The sequence below is a fragment of the Aquarana catesbeiana genome, linkage group LG04 (assembly GCF_042186555.1).
Source record: "Aquarana catesbeiana isolate 2022-GZ linkage group LG04, ASM4218655v1, whole genome shotgun sequence".
Classification (NCBI taxonomy): domain Eukaryota; kingdom Metazoa; phylum Chordata; class Amphibia; order Anura; family Ranidae; genus Aquarana; species Aquarana catesbeiana.
In genome coordinates this window covers 52,578,686-52,600,236 of record NC_133327.1, presented here as the reverse complement: position 1 = coordinate 52,600,236, position 21,551 = coordinate 52,578,686, and the positions used below count along the sequence as shown (strand labels likewise).

Here is a 21,551-nt window from a genome sequence, read left to right as displayed (position 1 = left end):
TCACTTGGTTTAATACAACACGATCAGTACAGGGAGATTGTATACTGTAGATTCCCAGGCAGAAGGCAGCAGTCATTTTCATGTGATCTGGCCCTTTACTTCCTCTTTAAGGTCATCATAGAGGACAAGGGGGCATCCTTTTATGTCTAGAGGAAAATACATTTATTCTCCAAACACGGAAAGGGTTCCTCACAGTAAGAGCTGTGAAAATGTGGAATAGACTCCCTCGAACTGTTTCTAGCCATTTCTTTAAAAAAGGGCTGGATTCTTTCCTAAATGTACATAATATAAATGGATACTAATATTTATAGGTAAAGTTGATCCAGGGAAAATCAAATTGCTTCTCGGGGGATCAGGAAGGAACTTTTTCCCCTGCTGGAGCAAATTGGTTATTGCTTTGCTGGGGTTTTTTTGCCTTCCTCTGGATCCCCTTTTATTGGTTGAACTATATGGACTTGTGTCTTTTTTCAACCAGGCTAACTATATGTAACCACGTAATGTCGACATTTAACATGATCAATAACCCCGGACACAGCCGAGAGCAGACAAACCCCTCCCCTCCTTCCTCATGCTCTAGGCCAATCAAAGAAAAGTCTTTTAACCAGGGATAAATCAGGGACACTTTTTTTCCTGGGGTCAGTCTAAAATTGGGGACTGTCTGTGGAAACTGGGGACATCTGGTCACCCTAGCCTAAGGAATTATTTTTTTTTTCTTGAGAGAAGAGCTGTTTTTTTTTATAAAGTGATTTGGTTATGCTGCCATGTGACCTATCAATCCACGTGAAGTGTGAATTTTAATGACAAGTCCTCTATAATAAGAAGAAGTTCCACTGAGTTCGTATTTCAGAGACGCGCTCTGTGTGTAAGAATGTAAATTTGCATTGAGAAATACTTCTCTCTCCGACTTTTTGGTTTGTTTTTCTGTTTGTCCTCAATTGCTTTCTGCAGTAATAAGTTACCTGCATCGCACGCAAATTGCCGCTAATGAGGAAATGAATCAAACCAAGCAACGGCTCCTGTGAAAGTTCATAGTGAAATGTTTCCCATAATATTTGTGGCTGGAGATGAATATTCCACTTTATCTAATTTTTGCATTTCAGATAACAAAGCAAGAGCAATGAAGCAAAGTTTTTATCACGATCTGTCCACTCATACATCTCCCTCTAAGGCCCCTTTCACACTGCGGCGTCGGCGGTAAAGCGCCGCTATTGTAAGCGGCACTTTACCGTCGGTATGCGGCCCAGCTTGCAGGGCGGTTTTACCCCCCGCTAGCGGCCGAGAAGGGGTTAAAAACCACCGTAAAGCGCCTCTGCAGAGGCGCTTTGCCGGTGGTATAGCCGCGCCATCCCATTGATTTCAATGGTCAGGAGCGGTATACACACCGCTCCTTCACCGCTCCGAAGATGCTGCTAGCAGGACTTTTTTTTACCGTCCTGCCAGCGCATCGCTCCAGTGTGAAAGTCCTCAGGGCTTTCACACTGGAATCAAAGCAGCCGCACTTTCGGGTCGGTCTGCGGCGCTATTATTAGCGCAATAGCGCCTGCAAACTGCCTCAGTGTGAAAGGACCCTAAATGAAAGCAGGACCACCATGTTTAATGCATTAGAGCAGCATTTCTCAACCAGGGCTCCGTGGAACCCTAGGGTTCTTCTAGAGGTTGGTATTGGTTCCTTGAATTGTGGCTGATTGACCTACCCCTTTGCATGACATTAATCAGTGGTTGTCAACTTACGAACTAAAGAGGGCTTTGCAGCCCCTGGCATTACCAAAGGGCTGCACATAATGCTCACTATATGTAATGCTTGAGAGGATGTAAACTGCAGACCTAATAGAGGAAATGAGGGTGAGACCCCTGGTTTAGAGAGTGTGCACATGCTCTATTTTTGACTGGGGATATGCTACAGAAGACAATAAACAACTGGGAAAATGTTACCCAAGGCTAATAGAGATCAATGCTATTACCCTAATCAATGTTCCCACTAAAGACTGCTGAGGTCATCATATACTATAAGACTATATGTGGCCCTTGGGCCACATATTAGACACCAGGGACAATAATGATCTTTTAGCTGTCTAAGGCCCCTTTCACACGAGGCGGACTCCGTTTCTACGGAGCCTGCCTCGGTCCGCCGGCTCAGCGGGAGATCAGTCCGTTGATCTCCGCTGAGCCGGCGGATGACAGGTCCCTCTCTGCTCACTGAGCGGGGAGGGGCTTGTCAGGCGCCGCTGCTGCCTATGGAGGGATCGGACGAAAACGGACAGCGTGTCTGTTTTCGTCAGATCTCACCCGATCCGCCAGCGACGGACCTGGACGTAGAGCCATCCCTCTGCTTTTAGCGGATCGGACGGGGTCGGATGTCAGCTGACATCCGACGCTCCATAGGCTAACATGGATCGCCCGTTCAGGTCCGCCGTCAAAACTGACAGGCGCGGACCTGAACGGTCCGATTGTGTGAAAGGGGCCTAAGGGAGGCATTCTGAACATCTTGGTAAAAGATGTTCAGATGTTCCCACTGACCCCCATGAATTGGATTTAGAAGTGGTTCCCTAAGTTCTGAACATTATTTCAAGGGTGGCTCTGGGGTATAAAGGTTGAGAAAGGCTACATTAGAGGGTGGAGATAGGAAGGGTGTCGGTTCACACTGGAACTGCACAGGAATTTATGTGCGAATCCGTGTAATGCCATTTTCTGCCCATTCATTTGAATGAGCTGAAATCTTATGCCGCGTACACACAAGCTGACTTTACGGCAGACTTTGCCTGGCGGATGGGATTTCGTCGGACAATTCGATCGTGTGTGGGCTCCAGCGAACTTTTTTTTCTCAAAAGTTGGACGGACTTAGATTTGAAACATGTTTCAAATCTATCCGACGGACTCGAGTCCGGTCGAAAAGTCAGCTCGTCTGTATGCTAGTTCGACGGACAAAAAGCCACGCTAGGGCAGCTATTGGCTACTGGCTATGAACGTCCTTATTTTAGTCCGGTCGTACGTCATCATGTACGAATTCGACGGACTTTGGTTGATTGTGTGTAGGCAAGTCCGTTCATTCAGAAAGTCCGTCGAAAAGTCTGCTGTAAAGTCCGCTCGTGTGTACGAGGCATTAGTGTATTGCACCAAAAGTAGTGCATGCACTACTTATAAAAATGCACTGTAACCAAATCGCACAGTACTGCAGTGCAGCAAATTAACTGTGTTTTAGACATCTGCTGTTCGTTTCGTACGAATTTCCAAAAATTCGTACATTCGGGAAGCATCCGAAATACGAATTTCTATGCTTCCGAATTGTATACGAAATACGAAATTTCATTGATGAATTTCGGATCCAAATTCCGTTACAACGGAAACGTGACTGGTGTTTTGTTGACCAATCAGAGGTTTTCTTCTGCTGCTGAGTGAGGGTTGGGAAAATTACCTTTTTTAATATGGGAGCAGGAGACTGGTACTGGTAGTGGATGGGAGATTCAGAATCGGACAAAATAAGAATGTTCGTTTCGTTAATATTGTTTTATTATTGTCATAATTACGATTATTCGTTATGATGAGGTTAAAAACCCAGGAAGTCAGCACAGCACAGGGATGGTGGGAGCCCCTTATAATGAGCACAGCAGGGGTACAGCCCCAGGAGGAAGTCAGTACAGCACAGGGATGGTGGGAGCCCTCATAATGAGCACAGCACAGGGGTGGTGGGAGCCCCCCATAATGAGCACAGGAGGGGTACAAACCCAGGAAATCAGCACAGCACAGGGATGGTGGGAGCCCCCCCATAATGAGCACAGCAGGGGTACAGCCCCAGGAGGAAGTCGGTACAGCACAGGGATGGTGGGAGCCCCTCATAATGAGCACAGCACAGGGATAGTGGGAGCCCCTCATAATGAGCACAGGGATAGTGGGAGCCCCTCATAATGAACACAGCAGGGGTACAGCCCCAGAAGGAATTCAGCACAGCACAGGGATGTTGGGAGCCCCTCATAATGAGCGCAGCAGGGGTACAAACCCAGGAAGTCAGCACAGCACAGGGATGTTGGGAGCCCCTCATAATGAGCACAGCACCGGGATGGTGGGAGCCCCTCATAATGGGTACAGCCCCAGGAGGAAGTCAGCACAGGGATGGTGGGAGCCCCGCATAATGAGTTGATGACTGCCATATTGAGAAAGGCATATATTTTGAACATGGATGTGTATTCTTTTGTTTTCTGTTGAAGTATGATTGTATTATGGCTTTGCTTTTTACTTTTGTATACAATTTGTTGCTTGATTCTTTTTAATAAAAGATCAGCAGAGTCCTCCAGCAGTACAGAGTATTTCAAACTCTGGGTCAATAATCTGAAATGAGCTTGCAGAGCCCTGCATATAGTCCCAGTGGTTGATGAAGATTTTAGTGTCGAAATGTGGTGTTGGTAAGGGCAAAATGCACCACATCCCTATAAATCAGTATGCAGAGCAGAGTATGGAACTTTCAAAGGGTGCACATACTTCCCCAAAAAGAACCACAAATAATTTAAAAACCACACATTTTTATTGAACAATTTAAAACCATAGGTTAGCACAAAAGTGAAGTCTGATCTTTGAGAAATGTAACATATAACAACCTCCAATAAAGCACAAGAAAAAGCACTCCATGAATGTAATATAAATGGACATATTATACAAAGTGTAGTCGCTAAATATCCTCAATCAGTGAAGTGAGTATATGGCAGGAGATATACAGTGTATCCGAAAAAGTATTCACAGCACTTCACTTTTTCCACATTTTGTTATGTTACAGCCTTATTCCAAAATGGATTAAATTCATTATTTTACTCAAAACTCTACAAACACCCCATAATGCCCCATAACGCAAAAGAAGTTTGTTTGAAATCTTTGCAAATTTATGAAAAATAAAAAAATTATAAAAAAAATCACATATTATATTATCATACACGTATATAAGTATTCAGAGCCTTTGCTCAACACTTTGTTGAAGCACCTTTGGCACCAATTACAGCCTCAAGTCTTTTTGGGTATGATGCTACAAGTTTGGCACACCTATTTTTGGGCAGTTTCTCCCATTCTTCTTCGCAGGACCTCTCAAGCTCATCAGGTTGGATAGGGAGCGTCGGTGCACAACCATTTTCAGATCTCTCCATAGATGTTTAATAGAGTTCAAGTCTGGGCTCTGGCTGGGCCACTTAAGGACATTTACAGAGTTGTCCCATAGTCACTCCTTTGTTATGTTGGCTGTGTTCTTAGGGTCATTGTCCTGTTGGAAGATGAACCTTCGCCCCAGTCTGAAGTCAAGAGTGCTCTGGAGCAGGTTTTCATTGATGACTCTGTACATTGCTGCATTCATCTTTCCCTCGATCCTGACTAGTCTCCCAGTTCCCGCTGCAGAAAAACATCCCTACGGCATGATGCTGCTTCACTGTAGGGGTGGTATTGGCCAGGTGATGAGTGGCACCTGGTTTCCTCCAGACATGATGCTTGCCATTCAGGCCACAGAGTTCAGTCTTTGTCTTTGACCAGCGGCCCTCTCTAGGAAGGGTCCTGGTGGTTCCACACGTCTTCCATTTACGGAAGATGGAGGCCACTGTGCTGATTAGGACTTTCATAGCTGCAGACATTTTTCTGTGCCTCAATAAAATACTGTCTTGGAGGTCTACAGACAATTCCTTGGACTTCAAGACTTGGTCTTTGCTCTGATATGCACTGTTAACTGTGGGACCTTATATAGACAGGTGTGTGCCTTTCCAAAAATACCTAAGAAATAACAAGAACTATAACATAAGTAAAAAACAAACAACTTAAGCCCCATACACACGATAGGACTTTGTACAAACTTTCCCTTTGGATTTTTGTACAAAGGGCGTTGTTCAGAAGTTTGTCTTGCATACAGACGGCAGGACTTTTCCCGCCAACTTTCACCAAATCACGTGGTTTTTCCGCTCTTTACCACCACCACCCTTTGGTCAACTTCTGTATTGTTGTCTGATATTGTGTCAATCTCGCCACTTTTATTGGCGAGATTGACACCTTGTGAGCCGAGTTCACACTGGTGGGGGGATCCGACTTGGATCCCTGCCAATGCCAGGCACTGTGTTTGGTATGAATCTTGAGGGGGAACTCCACGCCAAATTTTATATAAACAAACGTCATGGGTTCCCCTCCAGGGGCATACCAGGCCCTTAGGTCTGGTATGGATTTTAAGGGGAACCCCCTACGCCGAAAAAATGGCGTGGGGGTGCCCCCCAATCCATACCAGACCCTTATCCGAGCACGCAGCCCGGCCGGTCAGGAAAGGGGGTGGGGACGAGCGAGCGCCCCCCCCCCCCCCCTCCTGAGCCATACCAGGCCACATGCCCTCAACATGGGGGGTGGGTGCTTTGGGGGAGGGAGCGCCCTGCGGCCCCCCCACCCCAAAGCACCTTGTCCCCATGTTGATGAGGACAAGGGCCTCTTCCCGACAACCCTGGCCGTTGGTTGTCGGGGTCTGCGGGCGGGGGGCATATCGGAATCCAGGAGCCCCCTTTAATAAGGGGGCCCCCAGATCCCAGCCCCCCACCCTTTGTGAATGAGTATGGGGTACATGGTACCCCTATCCATTCACCTAGGGAAAAAAGTGTCAAGAAAAAAACACAGTACTCAGGTTTTTAAAGTAATTTATTAGGCCGCTCTGGGGGTCTTCTTGCGACTCCGGGGGTTTCTCCATCTTCTCCCTCTCTCTGGTGGCTCTATGACTTATATAGGCGGTGACCCCGCCCCTATGACATCACAGTCCCGTGGCATGCTGGGACCGTGAGGTCATAAGGGGGCGAGGTCATAGGATGACATGACCACGCCCCCTATGACCTCACAGTCCCAGCATGCCCTGGGACTGTGATGTCATAGGGGGGCGGGGTCACAGCCTATATAAGTCATAGAGCACACAGACAGCATTATAGCCGGAGAGAGCGTCGTGTCAACATCTCTGGAAGAGAAGAGGGAAGAAGACGATCCAGATGTCCGGGCTCCTCCGCTAGAAAAAGAGCGGCAAAAGATAGTGGAGGAGCCCGGCAGAAGGAAGAAGGCACCGGAGAAGAACCAGAGAGCGCAGAGACGACATTGGAGAGAGGGAGAAGATGCTTGAGAGACCCCCGGAGTCGGAAGAAGACCCCCGGAGCGGCCTAATAAATTACTTTAAAAACCCGAGTACTGTGTTTTTTTTTTTTTTTTTTTTCTTGACACTTTTTTCCCTAGGTGAATGGGTAGGGGTACCATGTACCCCTTGCTCGCTCGCTCGTCCCCACCCCTTTTCCTGACCGGCCGGGCTGTGTGCTTGGATAAGGGTCTGGTATGGATTTTGGGGAGACCCACGCCGTTTTTTCGGCGTAGGGGGGTTCCCCTTGGAATCCATACCAGACCTAAGGGCCTGGTATTCCCCCAGAGGGGAATTCCCTCTCGCACTGGCCGCAATAGGAAAATGTGTTTTTCTTATTGCAGCCAGCGCAAGATGTACAGTACCCTGCCACCGAGAACCAGCGCAATGGGTTCGCGCTGGAAACATTCTCGCGGCCGCGTACTGTAGTTTGTACAAAAGTCCAATGCTTTTGTGTACACACGATCAAACTTTGCTCCATCGGACTTTTGTTGCCGGAGAGTTTGTCCGTTCGCACAGCCAATAAAAGTCCGATGGAAACAGAAAAAGTTTGTCTGATGGAGCGTACACACGGTTGGATGTTGCTCCAAAACAGCTAATTTGCATGTTTGTTGTCAAAAAGTCCGATCGTGTGTACAGGCCTTAAGAAACAACTAAGTTGTAGAAGGTTCAGGGAAATTCTTCTGGCTCCTGTTTTCTAGTAATCAATCATATGAATGAGTTGCAAAAGAGAGAAGTAAAACCGATCTTCATTTGCAGTCTTCAAACCGTTCTAATGAAGTAAAAGATCTCTATTTTATATAGCATAAAAACAATGAAAGCATCACACATGAAATTGGTGTTCAACTTTAAGGAATTATAAAAAAAGAAAGAAGAAACTTCGCTATGGTAAATAAATTATAAAACACGTGTACCCAAACCCTAAGGGTCGGTTCACACTACAACGACTTGTCATCCCTCAAGTCGCTTGACTTTGGGAAATGCATTATAGTCAATGGGAGCGTCTTAAGCGACACTACTGAAGTCGCTCCAACTTCAAAAAAGGTTCCTGTACTACTTCAATCCGACTTCTAGGCGACCTGTACCCATAGAATTGAATGGAAGTCGGATCTCCATCTATATTGAAGCGACTTTACAGGAAAATAAATTAGTTTACCCAGGCAAACCCCTCCCTCCCAGAGAGCTGATTATTCTGTGATTGGCCACAGCCAAAGTCACCTGTCCTGGAGGTGACTTGAAGTCGCGTTGTAAGTTGCTTAAAGTTGCATTGAAGTCGCCTTGCAAAGTCGCATTGAAGTCGTGTTGCCCCTGTGTGAATTGGCACTAAGAGTACTGGTGAAATATCATAAATCTCTTGAAGCAGCGATTCACCTGCACAACATAAACACAGTATTGGAAAAATAAAAAATGTGGAATTGCGCTAGAAAAAATTAATAGCACATAAATATAAATCTATTGGCCCAATATTATAATAGTGTGCCCATATGTGTGTATCACATGTGATGTGAATAAAAGAGTGGAAAATGTCTTAACACCAAAACAAAGTGAACAGTATTGGGTGCAATCAACAATTAAAAAACAAATCATTAATAAGTCCAAAAACTGTCACTCTATGTTTTTGGACTTATTAATGATTTTTTTTTTTAATAGTTGATTGCACTCAATACTGTCAACTTTAAGGAATTGGAGACTTTGTAGAGCTTTTCTCTCTTTGTACATCCACATGAACATGTGAACTTTATCCCCTTCCCGCCGACCGTACACAGATATGCGTACTCGGCTTTCCGGGGTTATACCGGGATGATGCCCGCAGCTGCAGGCATCATCCCGGTACCGTTGTTTACAGCAGGCGATCGGCTACCCATGTATAACAACTGATGCGGCTAAAAGCCGCTCGGTTGTTATACCGGAGGAGCGGGAGGGGACATCCCGCCGCCTCCCGCCGCTGTTACCGGGCCTCCCATGCGATCGGGAGGCCCGGTGTCCATTCGGCTGCCTTCGGCGGCTGGGGGCGGGCTGGAACGAAGCTGTGAGTGGCTTCGTTCCAGCCTTCTCGTTGTAAACGCGGAAGCGACGTCATGACGTCACTTCCCGTTTACTCGGCTGCCAATGGCGCCGAATTTAAAAAGTACACAGTATTCAGAATCGCCGTTTTCGGCGATCTGAATACTTTGAAGTGTAAAGGAGGGATCCCTCCATAAAGAGTACCTGTCACCACCTATTACTGTCACAAGGGATGTTTACATTCATTGTGACAGCAATAAAAGTAAAAAAAAAAAAAAATTTTTTTTAAACACAATTTATAAAGTAAAAAAATAAATAAAATAAATAAAAAAAAAAAAAAAATTTTTTAAAGTGCCCCTGTCCCCGCGAGCTCGCGCAGCGAAGAAAACGCATATGGAAGTCGCGCCCGCATATGTAAACGGTGTTCAAACCACACATGTGAGGTATCGCCGCGATCGTCAGAGCGAGAGCAATAATTCTAGCCCTAGACCTCCTCTCTAGCTCAAACCTGGTAACTGTAAAAATTTTTTAAAGCTTCGCCTATGGAAATTCATAGGTACCGTAGTTTGTCGCCATTCCACGAGTGCGTGCAATTATAAAGGGTGACATGTTTGGTATCTATTTACTCGGCGTAACATCATCTTTCACATTATACAAACAAATTGGGGTAACTTTACTCTTTGGATTTTTTAAAATTCATGAAAGTGTCCCTTTTCCAAAAATTTGCGTTTAAAACACCGCTGCACAAATACCGTGTGATAAAAAATATTGCAACAATCGCCATTTTATTCTCTAGATTCTCTGCTAAAAAAATATATATAATGTTTGGGAACTCTAAGTAATTTTCTAGCAAAAAATATGGATTTTAACTTGTAAACACCAAATTTCAAAAATAGGCTTAGTCATGAAAGGGTTATTTACTCTTCTGCATTCAGTTTATTTAATTCTTGACACTGCTGCAGTATTGATTCATAGGGGAGGTCACCTTTTTACATTATTTTATTTAAAAACATGGATCCTTTACCCACATGCCGACCAGCCGCTGTCATTATATGGCGGCAGGTCGGCTCGTTCCCCCGAATTGCCGTACTGGTACATCGGCTCCTTTAAGAGCCATGGTAGGCGCGTTGCACGGCAGGGAACATGATGCGCGCGGCCGTACGTGATTGCAGACACACACACATCCCCGTTCTGACAGGGGAGGAGAGACAGATCTGCTGTTCCTAGTAATTAGGAACAGCGTTCTGTCTCCTCCTCCAGTCAGTCCCGTCCCCCCACAGTTAGAAACACACATGAGGGAACACATTTAACCCCTTGATCGCCCCCTAGTGTTAGCCCCTTCCCTGCTAGTGACATTTACACAGTAATCAGTGCATTTTTATAGCGCTGTATAAATGTCAATGGTCCGAAAAAAGTATCAAAAGTGTCCGATCTGTCCCACTAAAAATGTTGCAGTCCCACTAAAAATCGCAGATCGCCGCCATTACTAGTAAAAGATAAATAAATTATACAAATGCCATAAATCTTTCCCCTATTTTGTAGACGCTATAACTTTTGCGAAAACCGATCAATATGCACTTATTGCGATTTTTTTTTTTTTTTACCAAAAATATGTAGAAGAATACATATCGGCCTAAACAGATGAAGAAATGTGTTTTTTAAAATATGTTTTTTGGATATTTATTATAGCAAAAAGTAAAAAATATTTTTTTTTTTTCAAAATTGTCACTCTTTTTTGTTTATGGCGCAAATTATAAAAACCGCAGAGGTGATCAAATACCACCAAAAGAAAGTTCCATTTGTGGGGAAAAAAAGGACGTCAATTTTGTTTGGGTACAGCGTCGCACAACCGTGCAATTGTCAGTTAGAGATAAGAGACACAGTGCCGTATCGCAAAAAATGACCTGGTCATTAAGAGGGCAAATGACCAGGTTATGGTGAAGTGGTTACATTTCAGGTGTTTATTTAGAGCTCATGCACACGGGCAACTTTGTGCGTACAACATAATTTGCACATGTATTTCTGCGCCTGAGATACATAGTTGCTGTGTACAGATGCCCATAAGCTCTCATGCGCACTGAGCAGAAAAAAATTTTTTTTTTTAAATTTGCTTTTACAGGCATTTAACATTTTATTTTTCAGCCTGTAAATGCACCTCTATGTTAGCCTATGTGTCCATGCACACAAAGGCATTTCCAAGCATTTTAGAAGAAGAACATTTACAATCTGAAGAAACAAAATCATCACCAATGCATTCAGTAGAGGAGCGTTTGGGCAGTAAAAACACTGAACACTCATAAAACGCACCTAAATGCCTTTGTGCATATAACATATATTACCAAAAGTATTGGGACACCTGCTTTTTACACACACATGAACTTTAATGGCATCCCAGTCTTAGTCCATAGCGTTCAAAATTAAGTTTGCCCACCCATTGCAGCTACAGTATAACAGCTTCAACTCTTCTGGGAAAACTTTCCACAAGGTTTAGGAGTGTGTCTATGGGAATGTTTGGGCATTGTTCCAGAAGCGCATTTGTGAGGTCAGGCACTGATGTTGGACAAGAAGGCCTGGCTTGCAGTCTCCGCTCTAATTCATCCCAAAGGTGTTCTATCGGGTTGAGGTCAGAACTCTGTGCAGGCCTGTCAAGTTCCTCCACCCCAAACTCACTCATTCATGTCTTTATGGACCTTGCTTTGTACTCTGGTCCAAATCATTTGGTGGAGGGGGGATTATGGAGTGGGGTTGTTTTTAAGGGGTTAGGCTTGGCCCCTTAGTTACAGTGAAGGGAACTCTTAAAGCGGAGTTCAACCCCAAAGTGAAACTTCTGCTTTAAGTACTCGTGACCCCTGACATGCCACATTTTTTTTGTGGGGGGGAGTGAGTACCTAGTTTTGACAGGTACCCATCTCCCACTTCCGCTCACGGCGCCGCAGCACCGAAAGGAAGTTCACCTCTTCCCCCTCCCTCCCTGCAATCTTCTGGGACAAGTCACAGGTCCCAGAAGATTGCCCGGCCATTCAAGGCAGTGCAGCGCAACTCGTGCATGCGCACCCGGTTGTGAAGCCGCAAGCTGTCACAGCTGGGCACCCACACTTGCAATTCCGGCGCCGCGGAGAGTAGGGGGAAAGGAGGGAGCCTTGGGGCGGCCGCATCGCTGGACCGCGTGATATCACCTAGATGGCATTTTTACTAACGGACTGACCAGTATTCCGACTAACACTCATACCAGATTCCTAAAAATTTGGAGCCCATGGCTTGTATACCGACACCCAAGGATTTCCTTGGCAGCTGTGTAAGAGGACTTCTAGTGGACTGGATACCACCTTCGTCATACCCCTGATGCCCTCTTCTCTCGCTTACCTCCTAACCCTTCCCCCTCCCTCACCTTTTTTTTCCCTTTTTGTTTTTTTTTATGTTTTATATTTTTTATATTCTCTCTTCTCTTTTTGGAAGCTAGTTCTTCCATGATGGATTGATGCTGTGTTAGACACCAAGGCCATTTTTCCATACTGATCCTGTGACCACTGGTTTTCTCATTGGTTTGTGCTACTGACCGTATGTTGCTGATGATACCTTGTTGTCTGTATTACCTTGACATGATCAATATTTTGTTGATACGTCGGTTACTCAGCTTTTGGGCATCTGCCTGTACACTATATTTGTACCTTTTGAAATAAAATAAAACATATGGAAAAGAAAAATAAACAAAAAATAAACAAATAAAATAGATTATTATTATTAAAGTGATATTAAAGGCTTTTTTTATTTCATTTTAAAAAATAACAAACATGTCATACTTACCTGCTCTGTGTAATGGTTTTGCACAGAGCAGCCCCAATCCTCCTCTTTTCGGGTCCCTCACTGGCGCTCCCGGCCTCTCCCGATTGCCCTCAGAGCAAGCAGCTTGTTGTGGGGGCACCCGAGCAGGCTCGATCCCGAGCTGTGGCTTTGCCTGTCCATTCACACACAGAGCCTTGGCTCAGCCCCGCCCCATCTCTCTCCCCGTGCTCATTGGCTGTGTTTGACAGCAGCGCTGTCCTCCATTGACCTGGGAGGAGGAAGTGTACAGTATATTCTTATTATGTGCATCCTTACCTGCAAAGGTGGAAATTCAAACAGTTCTGCGATTGTTATTTTTTTCACACCTTCTCCATCTGGGCACAATTTTTTTTAATTCTTTGTACATCCTAGAGAAGGGAGAAATGAATCAGACATTAGAACAAACACACATTTCTGGAAGATGTACCCGGGTCTCAATGGGGAAGATTGGGAGGGGAGGGGTGTACGGAGGACAGGGAGTAGGATTCATTAAAGGAGAACACCAGGGTTGGAGATTTTATATACAGTTACATTGCTTTAGCTTGCAGCAAAATATGTAACTATGGAAATACCATACCTGTGGGATCCATCCAGACCTCTGCTGCCCAGTCTATGGCCTGGGGGCCACATGCAGCCCCTTGGAATTTTTTGTGTGGCCCTCAGTGCCCCTGCAGACACTAATCTCCCTATTGCCCTGTTATGGCAGTGACCTCTAGCAGTCTTGTGTAATGTGTCTGCAGTCTATAACTGTTTTGAAACATTTTCCCAGTCCCCTGCAACTCCTATATAACATACACAATCTATGAGCATCTCTTGTATCATGTCCGTAGTCTCTGACCATTTCTTGTACCGTGTCTGTAGCCTCTGACCATCTCTTGTATCATATCTGCAGTCTCTGATCATCTCTTATCATGTCTGCAGTCTCTGATCATCTCTTGTATCATGTCTGCAGTCTCTGATCATCTCTTGTATCATGTCTGCAGTCTCTGGTCATCTTTTGTATCATGTCTGCAGTCTCTGACCATCTCTTGTATCATGTCCATAGTCTCTGATCATTTCATGTTCCATGTCTGTAGCCTATGACCATCTCTTGTACCATGTCTGCAGTCTCTGACCATCTCTTGTATCATGTCCATAGTCTCTGACCATCTCTTGTATATGTCCATAGTCTCTAAGTCTCTTTTTTACCATGTCTGTGGTCTGTGGTCTCTAGACACCTCTTGTACCTTGTCTGCGGTCTTTGACCATATCTTGTATCATGTTCGCAGTCACTGACCATCTCCTATAGTATGTCTGCAGTCTCTGACCATCTTTTGTATCATGTCTGCAGTCTCTGGCCACCTCTTGTATCATTTCCATAGTCTCTGTCCATCTCTTGTACCATGCCTATAGTCTCTGACCATTTCTTGTACCATGTTCATAGTCTCTGACCATCCCTTGTATCATGCCAATAGTCTCTGAGCATCTCTTGTAGCATGTCTACAGTCTCTAACCATCTCTTGTATCATGCCCACAGTCTGTGACTGTATCATGTTGTGTTACTATTCTCACTGTAGCAGTGTCCCTATAGGGCTTGCTGAGTGTTGACTTCATAGGCCTCTCTCTGGTTACCTGCAGCTGGTTGCTAATAGTTCCCACTTGATTGCTGAGAGTTCCCAGTTGGCTGCTAGGGGTTTCCGCTTATTTGCTAGGAGTTCCCGCTTGTCCCAACCTTACTCCTGTTTACTCATCACCAGTGGCAAATTTCTTTTGGGGGGAGGGTGGGGTGGCAAACAGTATCCCTCCCCCCCGGGTCGGTTGGGCGGTCAGTCACACTAACCTCATCACTGGCGGCTTCTCCTGCTTGGCGGCGGCTTGCCTGCGGCCTCTCGTTCTCCGGGTCATCACGGCGGCTTCCATTTCCTTCCTCCTCGGCGGCCAATTGGGAGTCTTCTCTTTTTGGCCAATCGGAAAACGGGTCTCACACCCGCTTCTGATAGGCCATATTGAGGATCAGTGTTTAAACCTCTGGCTCTAATCAGGTGCTTAAAAAAAAAAAAACCTACTGCTGTAATTCATGCACCCGGTGACTTGAAAGAGGCCGGATTCATGAATAGGGGGTGATCACGGCGGCCTTGGATAGATTCATGCTATGCATGAATCTATCACCATATAGGGGGGTGGAGTGGAGAAAGGGGGTGGCGCCCGGGTGCCCCTAATGGAGTGCCCTCCACTGCTCGTCACTCTCAATAACCAGTCCAGGGTATTTGTGTTTTTATATTTTATTTTGGAACTTGGATGGGAGAAGGGATGAGTGGGATACTCCAACTGGAACTTTTCACAAAGGATAAGGACAACTCTCACTGGCCTCACCGGATTGGTAGTTGAAGCAGTCACACTGCTTTGACCATACAGCCACATGCATGGAAGGGTTAAGTCTTCTTGCTCTCACTAGCAGCAGACTTAACGCACTACATTATCTTCAGGACACTCTCTAGCATCCCCTTTACTGACACCCGTCCACTGACTCTTCTAGCTGAAGGGGGTGGCCCTCATTTCACAGGCCCCAAAGACACAGATCTGTATTCACAGTAGGCAGAATCAGATGCTTTCTGGTGTCTCCCTTCCAGTCAGCTCTGCAGGACCTCTGGGTTCAGCTTCTCTCTCTAGGCCCCTGGGTCTACTACCCCTGGCAGCAAGACCGCCTCCGCGGAGGAGAAGGCAGCCAAACCCTCCCTCCAGGACTCTGTTTCCCGGCTCAACTAACTCTGAGCACACGTACTCTGGCTTTATATACAGTAGCCCAACATGCAATACAGCACTTGTCCTCTGCCATTTGCTAGGACTGTAACAAAGCCTGTGCACTCACTTGTCAGGTTCCTTCCTACTGTCCTATATGCCTCCCTATTGGATCAGTGGGGGGCAATCAAAACAAGCTGAGCTGCACCTGAGTACAGTGAGCAGACCCTAATCAATAGATCCTGCTCTCTGGTAGGCAGAGAGCGCTCTGTTTTACCTGACCATCTTCCTGGTAAGCTAGGGATGCCATCTGTTCGGGGTTCACCCGGACAGTTCGGGTTTTGAATCATGTGTCCAGGTTTTAGTCCACCTGAAACCCGGACACATTATTCAGGCAGGAATGTGGCTCAGAACAGGGCCTGAAGGAGGTGAGGGGGCACTATGTGTGCCTTATTATCATTCTCTTTGGAGTACCCAAAGGTGTCCCAGTCTGTTACAATCCTATAGTGTACACTAAAACAAAAACAAATTTACTGGGCGCCTCTAAAGTGTTCGGGTTTGACTTGAAGAAAATGTGTCAACCCTATGGTAAGCAGAAATATCAAAAACTATACTCTCTTCTAGCACCTACCTTGGAGGGTGCTACATCCACCCCCCACCAAGACAAGTTATGTCCTTATTGGCTTTGGGCATCCGCCCCTACAAAAATATCTGTACAAAAATATACAAGGAGTATCCAACAAACTTGGAAAGGGGGAAAAGGGAAGTAACATATGTACAAGGCCATGGGGCATCCCCCATATGTGGCCAGGTAGCACAATAAATTACGTAGAAAAATAGACATCTGCTCAAATATTTACATTATTTTTTTTTTTGAGAAGAGCATTTTTGCCAGAAGCACTATATCAGTGCACCCCCCCGCCAAACAAAGCTGGATGACGGAGAAATGGCTGATCACCCATAACTAACTATGCTACACATAACATTTTTATATATGTATATTTTTACATATGTACTATATATATATATATATATATATATATATATATATATATATATATATATATATATATATATATATATATATATAATCAACTGAGGACAACCTCAGGCATGAATTGGATTAACAGAACAACATCCTAGTCTGACTAACTAGACACGTTTCACGTTTGAACCATATGATTAGCAATAGACTCCGTCCCACTCAATCACCAGGGTACTGACTCTTGTTTATCCTAGTCAAACCCTCAAGTTAGGATGAAGAGGTGTGGAGTCCATCCGACTGATGCCCACAGTGTCCTTCCTTCTGTGACACCGAGGCAACAAAACTTCTCCTGGGGGGCTGCTGTTATTGCTGGAGCCTCCCTATTGAGGGAGCTTCTTCCCTCGGCCCCCAATCCCACTCAGTCTCAGCCTCTGACCTCCAATCACCGATTCCCTCTTCCAGGGACCCAAATTGGTACTCGAATCAGGATGACCTCACATCAACGATCCCTGCCTCCTCCTCACTGGATGACTTCCACTTCTGAATCCATTGAAGCCCCTCTTCCTCTTTAAGAGCTGGACTGTTGGTTGCTGAGGCTGCCACTGATGCACCCTGTGGCCGTGAGTCAGCCTTCATGACCTGCAGACATTGCACCTCGGGTTCCTGGGTCTCCCTGGTCTGAGAGATGGTGGTGCGAGTGTGCACAACTGGTCCTGGCCCCAGCAGTGTTCTTGGCACTCCTCATCCTCTCCCAAATGGACTATCCACTATGGGTGTCAGTATCTCTGAAGTGGTTCCTACTTCCCACGGGGCCGAGTCCGGCATTCGTGACTATGGACGCAAATGCTGAAACTTTTCTCTGAGGGGGTTATCTGATATGGGGAGGAGCCGCAAGAGCCGCCGGGGGATCCCAGAAGAGCAGGTTCAGGCAGGGCCGGATTTCCCACAAGGCCACCGAGGCCAGGCCTCGGGGTGGCAGTGGTACAGGGGCGGCCCGGCGCCGCTCCTGCAATGACTTCTCGGCTGCCCCCCACACTAACCTAGCAGCATGCAGCGCACCCGGGCACCAGAGAGGTGGGGGCGCTGAAGCGCTAGAGTGCTCCTCTCCCTCCTCCTACTCTCTGTGTCCAGACGCGGCTCCCTCCGCTCCCACCGCCGCCGCTGCTGTATTTTTCGAGGCTTCAGCCTGTCCCCCCTCCCTCCTCCTGTCAGAGAAGGAGAGCAGCCGCCGGAGATCGGAGCGGCTGGTCTCTGTGCGGGGGGCGGGGGGGCGCGTGTTCTCTTGTGTCTCTCACTCCCGCCCAAGCCTGTCTCCATCTGTTCCATCTGTTCACTTATGGAGGGGGAGTTGTCCTGGGAGGGGGGTTGTCCTGGGGCTCTGTACTAGTGAAGGGGGGGGGGTTGTCCTGGGGCTCTGTACTAGTGAAGGGGGGGTTTGTCTGGGGGGGGGGGTGTACTAATGAAGGGGGGGTTGTCCTGGGGGTCTGTACTAATGGAGGGGGGGGGGGTTTGTCCTGGGGGGGTCTGTACTAATGAAGGGAGGGGGGTTTGTCCTGGGGGGGTCTGTGCTAATGGAGGGGGTGGGGGTTGACCTGGGGGGGGTTTGTACTAATGGAGAGGGGGTTGTCCTGGGGGGGGTTTGTACTAATGGAGGGGGGGTTGACCTGGGGGGGTTGTACTAATGGAGGGGGGTTGTCCTGGGGGGTATGTACTAATGGAGGGGGGGTTGTCCTGGGGGGTATGTACTAATGGAGGGGGGTTGTCCTGGGGGGTTTGTACTAATGGAGGGGCGTTTGTCCTGGGGGGTCTGTACTAATGAAGGGAGGGGGGTTTGTCCTGGGGGGGGTCTGTACTAATGAAGGGAGGTTGGTTTGTCCTGGGGGGGTCTGTACTAATAAAGGGAGGGGGGTTTGTCCTGGGGGGTCTGTACTAATGAAGGGAGGGGGGTTTGTCCTAGGGGGGTCTGTACTAAGGGAGGGGGGTTTGTCCTGGGGGGGATCTGTACTAATGAAGGGAGGGGGGTTTGTCCTGGGGGGGTCTGTACTAATGAAGGGAGGGGGGTTTGTCCTGGGGGGGTCTGTACTAATGAAGGGAGGGGGGTTTGTCCTAGGGGGGGGTCTGTACTAAGGGAGGGGGGTTTGTCCTGGGGGGACCTGTACTAATGATGGGAGGGGGGTTTGTCCTGCTGGGGGTCTGTACTAATGGATGGGGGTTTGTCCTGGGGGGGGGTCTGTACTAATGGAGGGGGGTGGTTTGTCCTGGGGGGGTCTACACCCAGGAAAGTACACCCAGGACTCCAGAGGGAGAGGGCAGTGCTGAGGGAACACCATCAGAGAGAGAACCCCGCTGCCCTGCGCCACCAGAGGGAAAGCCACACAGCCTGGCGCCATCCCTGGCGGAGAAAGGAATGGAGTCATTGCAGGAATACAGATCTGGGTGCTACCCAACAGACTCGCCACGGGCAATTCAGAGTGAGCTGACTCCTGATCAGAGGGAACCGTTGCTGTATCGCTGGGTCAGGTGAGAGGGCCTATCGGCCATTATCTACTAATGTCCATAGGAACTGCAGTCTCTGACCGTCTCCTGTATCATGTCTGCAATCTCTGACCATCTCCTGTACTATGATTGCAGTCTCTGACCATCTCTTGTATCATGTCTGCAGTCTTTGACCGTATCATGTCTGGGGGCTCTTTCTGGTGGTGTGTGTGTGTATGTGTATGTGTGTGTGTGTGTGTGTGTGTGTGTGTGTGTGCGGCATTGAAGGGCCCGGCCTTGGGGCGGCAAAGGGAGTAAATCCGGGCCTGGGTTCGGGGCCACTCTGTTTGTTATTTAAAAAAAAACCCTTACAATCTTTAACAGGCTTATTTCCTTTGAAAAACATACATATTTGTTAAGAAACTCAAGTATGATGCCATCTGTGCACAATGGACAAAGTCTATGTCCCCATTAGTGGAGTAGGTAACTCCAAATTACAAACTATAAATATCTTTGTATAAGTGGTCTTATAGGTGTTTTTTTTTTTTTTTGTTTTGTTTTTTTTGTAGGTTTATGTGATATGGCTATTTTATATCTGTGCTTTTTGTTTTAAGGAAAAAATTCAATCAAATAAAATCTGATTAAAAGAGCAAATGAAAATAAAGAAACGGAGTTCTTCTGACTGCTTGAGTTTTCAGATAAAAACCATGGGCATTAATTGTGATGCATCATGGAATCTAATTGAATTGTTGACAGGATCATCATAATCAAATCAAATGGTGAGACCAGAAGATGCGCACCTCTACCTGAGATGTGTGCAACCCTGGTAGCCAACTACAAGAAAAGTCTGACCTCTATGATTGCCAACAAGGGTTTTGCCACCAAGTACTAAGTCATGTTTTGCGAAGGGGTCAAATACTTATTTCACTCATTAAAATGCAAATCAATTCATAACTTTTTTGAAATGCGTTTTTCTGGATTTTTTTGTTGCTATTCTGTCTCTCACTGTTAAAATAAACCTACCATTAAAATTATAGACTGATCATTTCTTTGTCAGTGGGCAAACGTACAAAATCAGCAGGGGTTCAAATACTTTTTCCCCTCACTGTATGAGAAAACTCACCAGACAAGTTTGACACATTTATGTTTATGGGTCATAGAGCGCCTTTCCCCTTTAACCACTTGCCTACTGGGCACTTTTACCCCTTTCCTGCCCAGACCAATCTCCAGCTTTCAGTGCTGTCACACTTTGAATGACAATTGCGCGGTCATGCAATATTGTACCCAAACAAAATTGTTATCATTTTTTTGAAACAGATAGATCTTTCTCTTGGTGGTATTTAATCACCCCCGGGGTTTTTGTTTTTTTGCTAAACAAACGAAAAAATGTAGAAAAACGATTTTCTGTTATGAAATTTTGTAACAAAGTAATTTTTCTCCTTCACTGATGTGCGCTGATGAGGCTGGAGCCTGGGCTTAGAAATCCTCTGAGGTGAATATCCAAAACGTCTCTCGTTAGGGGGACGTTTTGGAGCATTCTAATTGGTCAGCGCCCTCACATGGGTGACGCCGACCAATCAGTAGCCGCATAGCCTGTCCTGTCAGCTTTGGAGCAGAAAGGAGACTGCAGAGAGGATTTCTAAGCCCTGGGCTTCTGGCGCGGACATACCGGGGCTTAGAACCGGCGATCATGGGTGGTACAGGTCAGCGGGACCGGGAGGGGGAGGGGCATAATAATTAATTATTAATATGATAATTGTTGTAATTGCTGCTTTTTTTTGTTCATTATTATTACTACTTTTATTTTTTATTACTATTCTCAATATTACTACTTTTATTATTTTTATTACTATTCTCAATATTACTACTTCTATTTTTATTATTATTATTACCATTTTTATTATACAGGATTTATGTATCACCAACAGTTTGCTGGTTGTAGTCAAAAATCAGACAGCACTTATATTGTTTTATTGTTGTTTTTATACATTTTAAATATTAGTACAGTTTCTTTTTTGTTTTAGTTTTACAGTGTAACCTTTTTGACCTGCAGAGATTCCTCTATGCACTGTATGGAGGGTGGTGCGGGGAGGAGCACTGTCTTTGTTTGTAGTCTTTGTCTCCTGTGTGTAGAAGGTGTCCAAGCCGTTGCCTGGGAAATGCATATAACACATTCCCGGCTCACACTCTCCTCCCTGCCTTCCTCTACACTTTGCCTGTCTTTATATTCTAGCTCAACCAAAAACTTTCTCTGAGAGCCGAGGAGATGGCAAACGACACCCTGCGCCACTGACCAACGCCATCGGCAATGTCAGCTCAGGATTCCTGAGTCCAGACAAAGGTAAGTCTCCACAAACTAAATCCTCTTTAATCCTCTCACCACTTGAGCTGTTTTTTTTTTCTTTTTTCGCACACATATTAAAACGTTTGAAATCA

The 21,551-nt window shown here is 46.1% G+C and overlaps 1 protein-coding gene across 2 annotated transcripts in view; it reads left to right on the top strand.

Annotated features, from left to right (window-relative positions):
• The window catches only part of LOC141139242 (uncharacterized), a 67,380-nt gene that overhangs the window by 5,307 nt on the left and 40,522 nt on the right, over nt 1-21,551 (top strand). Inside the window, exon 2 of one of the 2 annotated variants that reach the window (XM_073625179.1) lies at nt 21,349-21,456. The exons of the other annotated variant lie outside the window; for it this stretch is intronic. Coding sequence (XP_073481280.1) covers nt 21,349-21,456 — 108 coding nt within the window. The remainder of the gene's footprint in view (nt 1-21,348; nt 21,457-21,551) is intronic. 2 annotated transcript variants of the gene reach the window in all.